The sequence below is a fragment of the Cinclus cinclus genome, chromosome 6 (genome assembly GCF_963662255.1).
Source record: "Cinclus cinclus chromosome 6, bCinCin1.1, whole genome shotgun sequence".
In the NCBI taxonomy this organism is placed as follows: Eukaryota; Metazoa; Chordata; class Aves; order Passeriformes; family Cinclidae; genus Cinclus; species Cinclus cinclus.
In genome coordinates this window covers 19,768,032-19,775,874 of record NC_085051.1, presented here as the reverse complement: position 1 = coordinate 19,775,874, position 7,843 = coordinate 19,768,032, and the positions used below count along the sequence as shown (strand labels likewise).

Genomic DNA, 7,843 nt, shown 5'->3' with positions numbered 1-7,843 from the left:
CATCATTATAAGGCTCCCAGAGTGAGGAAATGGCAGCAATAGGAGATGGACTGGAGAACATATTCAGTAGGATGCCAGCTGCGCTTACTGGCAGGCAGCATCTTTGTTCTGAGTATGTAACTCACAGGTAAATGTTCTCTTGCCACACACTCCTGTGAGAGCTGGCAGTGACAGTTACCTGCTCTGCCCACCCTACACCCTCCCATCCTTTGCATCTCTCCACCTACTTGTCTGACAAAGTTACTCTGTGCAATTAAGTCCTTAACCCAGATGTGGTGGGTTGACCTTGGCTACATACCCAGTGCCCACCGAAGACACTCTATCAGCTCCTTCCTCAACTGGACAGGGGAGAGAAAATGTAATAAAAGGCTTATGAGTTAAGAACAGAGTCAGATCACTCACCACATTATCATCATGGGCAGAACCAACCTTGATTCAGGGAAATTAAATGAATTTATTACCAGTCAAAATCAGAACAGGATAAAGAAAAATCAAATCCTAAAAGTATCTTCCCCTCACCCTTCCCTGCTACTTTAACATTATTCTTGATTTACTGCCTCTTCCCCACCAGTGGTGCAGGGGTACAGGGAATGGGGGTATGGTCAGTTCATCAGATGCTGTTTCTGATGCTATTTTCTCCTCAGGGGAGGATTCTTTCCCCTGCTCCATCACAGCATCCTTCCCACGGGAGACAGTTCTCCATGAACTTCTCCAGTGTGCTGCAGGCTGCAGTTCTTCATGGTATCTCCAGTGTGTGTGTCCCTTCCACAGGATGCAGTCCTTAGAAACATCCAGTGTGGCCTGCCCCAAGGTCACAAGTCCTGACAGCAAACCTGCTCCAGCTTGGGCTTCTCTCTCCATGGGTCCCTAGGTCCTGCTGGAAGCCTCTTCCAGCATGAGCTGCCCACAGCCTCCTTCAGGTATGAAGTGTGGACTCCTCCACGGGCTGCAGGTGGATTTCTGCATCCCTGTGGTCCTCCATGGTCCACAGCTGCCTCACTATGGGCTGCACCAGGGACTGGAGGGGAATCTCAGCTCCAGCACTTCTTTCTTGTCTTTCTCCAGAGAGCCTGGTGCCTGCAGGGCTGTTTCTCTCAGTCTTACTTCTCTCTTCTCTGGCTGCAATAACTTCTGTGCAATAACTTTTGTTTTCTCTTCTTAGCCCTGCTATCCCAGAGGTGCTCCCACCATCACTGATGGGCTTGGCCTTGGCCCAGTGACAGGTCCATCTTGGAGCCAGTTGGTTCAGGCTCTGTTGGAGATGAGCAAAGCTTCTGACAACTCATCAAAGAAGCCACTCCTGTAGTCCCCCCCCCACTACCAGAACCTTGCCACAGAAACTCCACACCCTAGGCATGGATCAACCCAATTTTACTAAAGTCTTGTACAAGTCTTTGCTTTGGAAAGGCTATGAAAAAATGTGTGTGTCCCTCTCCCCAGTTAGATATGGCATTTCAGAAGTGTTACTGCTTAGAAAAATTCTGCTTAGTCTTACTGGTTTGGGAACCAGAAAAGCAGGCAGATTATGAGAAGTCAACGATGCAAGTACAAGTATATCCTATGAACAATCACAGTTTCCTTTAGGCATACTTCCTCAGATTGTAACAGTGTTGCTTTATTCACAGTGCCTTCTTTCTGTTTATTCTTTCACAACCTCCACGCTTACTGCTGATGTCAATAAATGCTCACAATTATTACTGCAGGATGTAATGTGCTATACAGAGAGTTCCATTACCTTCTTGGCACTTGTGACAAAGCTGACCTACCTTGATTAATCTAAAGACCGAAGCAGGGTCAAGAGAAAGTGATTCTGGTTTCCTGACTCTTAAACCCCGACCTCTAACCCCATGTTTTTTCCCACTGGGGTGCCATTGTTTAACCCACTAACTGCAAACCTCTCATTCTGGAAACCAAATATTAATATCTCAACATCCTTCCCTTCACTTTCTGTTTGATCCTAGTGTGTAGTATGGAATCTGTTCCTTTGGAAGAGTAAACCCTGTTCCCTGCCAAGCTTGTGAAGCCCAATGGAAGAAATGTTTATATGTCTGCATTTCTCACCGTGCAATATTCTGTTTACAAACCAACAGAGATGGAAATGATGATGGGGATGTGACAGAGGCGGTGACGGGGAAAGATCATATCCTAGTGATGCCCTGGAGCCAGATGTGCTGGAAGCCACACAAGGCAAAGAGAAGACGTCCCCTCTTAGAAAGAGGATTTATTTAAACCCCTTAAAAAGTGAAAGACACAGCTTGCAAAGATAACGCTCCGTGTCGCTGTGGTAGTGCCATGATAAATCCCCCCCGTGCCGTTCCCGCTGGCTGGAATCAGCGCTCTTACAGCAAAATTCCAAGGCGGAGTTTTGCACAGAGAGTAGATAAACGTCCCGAGTGAAGCGGCAGGACGGTGCCACACACCGAGTCCCGGTCCGTGTCCCGGTCCCTGTCCCTGTCCCTGTCCCTGTTCCTGTCCGTGTCCGTGTCCGTGTCCCTGTCCGCGTCCGTGTCCCGGTCCCTGTCCGTGTCCCTGTCCGTGTCCCTGTCCGTGTCCCTGTCCCTGTCCGTGTCCATATCCGTGTCCCTGTCCCGGTGCCCGACCCCGCCCCTGTGACGGGTGCCGTGATGGCGGCGGGCGGAGCGCGGCCGCGCTGACGGCGCCAAGATGGCGGCGCTGAGGCAGGGGGACTTCGCGGCGCTGCAGATCCTGCTGAAGGTGAGCGGGACCGGGCCGCGGGGGACGGGGCCGCCGCTGCCGGGCCGCGGCTGAGCGGCCCCGCTTTGCTCCCCGCCAGGCGCCGTCCAAGGACGCCGTGCGGCAGCTGTGCCAGGAGTGCTTCTCCAGCCCGCCCGCCGCGCTCGGCCCGCTGGCGCAGCGCGCCGGCCCCGGGCTCGCCGTCAGCGCCGAGGAAGCGGAGCAGGTAGGGCCGGGCGGGAGGGAGGGAGCGGGACCGTGCGGGGACCAGCACGGCGGGTGCCCAGGCTCTCGGGAACGCGCGGGGCTCCGTGCCGCTGCTGAAACGGGACGTGCGCGCTAACAGCGAGCCTCGCCCGCGGCAGACGGGAACGGGCTGAGGCGGAGAGCCGGAGGGCGCTGAGGAGCTCAGCGCCGTCCTGCTAAGGCTGTCGGGTCCTACTCGGGTGCCCAAGGATCTGGTGGTGTGGGTCTCGCAGCGTAAGCTGTGTCTCCTGGCTAAGAAGGCCGGTCCTGTGCCGTATGTAATGCTTTTCAACCCAGCCCCTTCTCCTCTTGCCTCCCGACAGCTGGTGTCTGCTTTGCACAACCTCACCAGGCACGTGGTGTACCGGGGCTTGACCAGGGCAGAAGACATCCTCTGTCTCTTCCCAGAAAACTTCCACCAAAATCTGAAAAACCTCTTGACTAAGATAATCTTGGAGAATATGTGAGTGTTATCCACCTGTCATTTGCTTTCAGCTGGAGAGTTAAGGCCTATGTACGTGCTTTGATATGTGGGTAGTTGGTAACATTCACAAGTTATCTTGTTTCTGTAAATTTTCTGTACCTTGGGCATAATCACACAGGCTGGGACGAGCAGAGTTGAACAGAATATGTCATCTGAGTGGAGTGGCCAACAAAACACAGCCATGGGCACACAGAGTTTTCCCATGACATTTGGAACAAACGTGGGCCACATTCCCAATATGCAAAGCCCCTTTTATTTTAACGGCTGTGTGATTAAAAATGCTACTGTTAATGATAAAACCTAGAAGGCTGGATTTCAGCTCTAGAAAACCGAGGTACTATCTAGCTATCCATCCACTTGTCACCATGGCTCAGGTGCAGGGGCACTGTATGTGATAGAGCATACAAGAGATGGTGGCAGAGGAGGGCAGTTCTGCTTGTACATCTCAATGCTTGGAGCCCATTGCTTTGATAAAACCAGGGGAAAAGGTACATGCTTTAAATGAGCTGCCCTTCCAGAAGAACCCATGGTTGGTCATCAGTTTGCCTGCCATTACCCACCAGTTCCCAGCCTTTCCATAGCACTCAGCAGCACAGGCAGTCTCTCTCTCCTCCTTACTGCTGGTGACCCTTCAGTCAGGGATAAGTCATGCTAAATGCTTACCTCCTTTCTTTTTTTCCCCTCAAATCACTGTTGATACTGTTTTCTCTACTTCTTCACAGCTCTGCTTGGAGGAATGAAGCACAAGCCAGTCAGAGTAAGTAGTAATCTCAGGAAAGAGATTGTCTGCTAAGAAATGTATTAATGAAGTATCTGACATGCATTACATATGGACTAAGGCAGACATTCCAGCAGACTGATCTGTGTTAACATAAAAAAGTGAATGCTTTTTCCTGCCCCTCCCAAGCCACCAGCAATCAATCTTTGAAAATTAACATACAAGACTAAACAGATGTATTTTGTGTTGTTGCAAATGCTGCCAAGTGATGGCCCTAACAGACTGTGAACTGGAATTTGTTCCAAAAGCAGGAGCAAGGCAGCCAGTTGTGCACTGCCCCCTGGAGCTCTGTGCAAGGAAGCAGCAGGAGCAGGGAGAGAGAGCCTTTTCCCAGACAAAAAAAAATTCAGTTTGACAATAAAGCACAGAGAGGAAGCAACTTGGTGTCTGTAGTCAGTGGGAAGGCTGGCAGTCAACCCCTGGGGAGGAAACTAAGCATCTTACAATAGGCAGAATCCAGACAAGCTGCAATTGCCTACTGAGACAGCTCTTAGCAGCCAAGTTAGACCTGTCTTTCTTTCCTTGGGTGGGCCCGAGAGGTCTCCAGTTCTGAGCTATTGATGTCAGTATTGCACCTGTTAAATGGCTTCTGATAGGCTGCATGTAATGAGGATGATATTTGAAATATTTTTAAGGGGTATGAAGATTGCAGTTTTCCAGTATGGGGATTCCCAGGGGTTCCCAGGTTGGGAACTTGAAATGACATGTTTTATACTGCTGGATTTTATGAGCTTTCCTGAGTGCTTTCTTACCAGTTTGAGAGCAGAGCAATAAACATGCAGGTGCCAGAGCAACTCATGATGAAACACTGGCTGAACGTAGCAGGCAGCAAGGCGGGGCATAAAGATGTGGAGAAGACATCTTACTGCCCTCCTTTTCCCAGCTGCTTTGGGAATTTACCTCTGCTTCTTGCACTGAACTGTCACTGAATGTAATGATGGGAGAACCCTTTTTGCCCTTCCAGTGTCATGAGGAGGCCTTCAGAGACAGGCTTACTCCAGAGTAAAATAATGGGAAACCATGTAGTAGCAACTAAACTTGTAGTCTTCCAAGGGCCAGAAGTGGAGAGGCCTGTGCGTGGTGGTAGCCACAGGTTCCAGGGTCTGGTGTCATCGTGGGCTGCTGAGCCTAACAGAGCCCTTTTTTAATCCTGCAGTTTCCCTGCCTCGGCTGGTGGACATGGACTGGAGGGTGGACATCAAGACATCTTCAGACAGCATTGTAAGAATGGCAGTCCCTACCTGCCTGCTGCAGTTAAAGGTAATAGCAGTGGCTGTGAAGGACTGAAATAATGAAGTCCAACACCTAACTTGCCAGGGCAAGCCAGTTCAGACAGGCATCTGGTGCTTGCCTCGTGCCTGGTGAGCCATTAGACTTTCTCAGAGATGATACCTACATAGCATGAGAATGATGTCTCTGATGAAAACTCTCTTGCACAGAAGTTTTGTGTACATGAGGATGTGAGAAGTCACCGTGTTTATTCCTAGTCACCATTGTTTTCTACAGAAAAAAAAAGAAGATAAACCATGAAGCCATCATCCTTTAATTCTAAACATGCATTCCATCAGCATGTTTAGCTGACTTCATTAGTTGGGAAATGACTTGAGATTACTAATAACTTCCTTCACTGGCCACATCTATCATTTGGGGAGTATATCTAACTTACTGCTTGTGTTCTGCAGAGTTTTGGATCCCCCCCAGCCAATAAAAATCAGATGAGTGTGATTCAGAGGAGGAATTAAAATCTAAATTCTGTGTGTGGGGTGGGGTTAAGTATCCTATGTGATATCTGCTGAGATGCTTTTGAGACAGATGTGACTTCCTGCCACAAGTATCTTCAGAATATCCCAATACTCATGGCAGTAGATGCTCACTTGCAATGGGAGTGCACTTCACTAGTGAGTCAAACCATTTATGTGCTATGGTTCTTCAGGATGGAGCTAGATTCCATATTCAAACCATTTTGTTTAATCTATGTATTAAATGCTGACTTTTGTAGTGGCTCTGGAAAAACACATACATGAATTTTTCACACAACTAACATTTGCATTCCTATTTTAAGATTCAGGAAGATGCTGCCTTATGTGGAAATAATCCTGTTGTTTCTGCAATGACCATGGAACTGAGCAAAGAAACCCTGGACACTATGTTAGAAGGTCTGGGAAGGATTCGGGACCAACTTTCTGCTGTTGCAAACAAATGAATGTTCAAGGGCATGGATTCCAGCAGCAAAGAAGGGAAGTATTCTCTACCTACAGCTGTCAGAAGTTGCAGCCTAGTGTAACATGTTGTCTGTTTCAGCAAAACAAAACTAAAGAGGTTTCTTTCTTGAATTAATGAGATAGCTTTTGAAAAGCTAACACTCAAATATTCATTTGGTTGGATGCCAAAAAGTGGTTTCCTATTATGTTGTTGAACAAAAAGCTGTTCACCGTTTCAGAAGAGGATTTGAGGGCTCAGAGCCTGGCTTAATCACAAGGGTCATAACTGGAAACAGCAAATAGCTGCAGCCAATGAAGCAATTTCTATCTCTGTCCTGAAATGAGAACCTGAAAGGCTCAAGCTGGGTAATGGGCTGCCTTCCAACAGCAGCAAAGAAGGGTGCTTGTCTTTGGAAAGTGCATGTACTGAGGTGCCTGCTGGATGTAGCACTCTCTCCCTCTCAATGAAGCACAGCCATGCTGCAGATTGTTATTACAGGATAATGCATTGAAATAGGGCAATTATGCTACAATACATTCCCTTCTGATCAGCTTCTTAGCACATCTGCAAAATGACTGTTCTGTATATCTTTAGCAGGAACTAATTTCCTCCTTCTGTTTGAAAAGAAAAAAAGGAGTTCAGGTAATTCATGTTTGGGGCTTATTGGATTCTGGGCTTTGCCTTTGCTGCACAAAAACCAAACTGGGAGAATAAAGAATTGAATTTTCTGTGCTGTAGGAAGCCCGTCTGTGACAATACGTGCCTATACTTCTCCAAAGTGTTCTGTTGTTTGTGTAAATCTTCATTTAATTAAAGAATGAACTGCTAATTGATTTTGTGAATCCTTTTCAGTCTGGAAGAGATGTTGTCCTGGGTTACCCCGGCCTCTTTGTCATGTTGCCAAGTTCCTAGGCTGGTTTAATGGATGTTCATGTTTGTTGCTGGATCTTTTGTTTCCTATTCAAATTGATTTATGTTTTAAACTTCCTCCTCTTCATTGTAATACAGTTTCAGGGCATCTTTTTCCCTGGGCAACCCACCTCTGTACAATGCTAGAGGTGATGACCCTGACCTAAAAGTTTTTATAAATATATGTGCATTGAGAGTGTGGAGTAATTAAATGCAGAAAATCAACAAAATTCAGATTCTTTCTGATGAACGTCGGTATCCAGATGTGTTTATGGCAAAATCCAATCTTTCCTACAACAGTGGGCTCTCCTTCAAGACACAAAACATTGTTTGTTGTTTTTGGAAATAAGAAATCATTCAAGAAGTGTGCATAAACTATGAGAACCTTGTTAATTAATTTTACACATCTCCCCAAAGTGCAGTCTAGAGTGTTTTAGTGAAGGCTTGTGCCTTTAAAAGGTAATGGTGAAATGCAGCTCATGCATCAAGATCAACTGTGTGGTAAGTCCCTTGCTAATGTCTTGAGCAAA

At 47.4% G+C, this 7,843-nt stretch overlaps 1 protein-coding gene across 2 annotated transcripts; it reads left to right on the top strand.

Moving 5' to 3' along the window:
• The first annotated feature begins 2,664 nt into the window (after positions 1-2,664).
• Positions 2,665-7,501, top strand: COMMD9 (COMM domain containing 9). Of its 2 annotated transcripts, XM_062494603.1 has the most exons (6): positions 2,665-2,715; positions 2,795-2,920; positions 3,264-3,403; positions 4,147-4,181; positions 5,359-5,462; positions 6,265-7,501. In XM_062494603.1, the coding sequence occupies exons 1-6, from the start codon at positions 2,665-2,667 to the stop codon at positions 6,403-6,405; spliced, it is 597 nt and encodes a 198-aa protein (XP_062350587.1). In that variant the 3' UTR covers positions 6,406-7,501. The 2 variants fall into 2 exon arrangements, with proteins under 2 accessions (XP_062350587.1, XP_062350588.1); XM_062494604.1 differs by lacking the exon at positions 2,795-2,920.
• Positions 7,502-7,843: the final 342 nt, after the last annotated feature.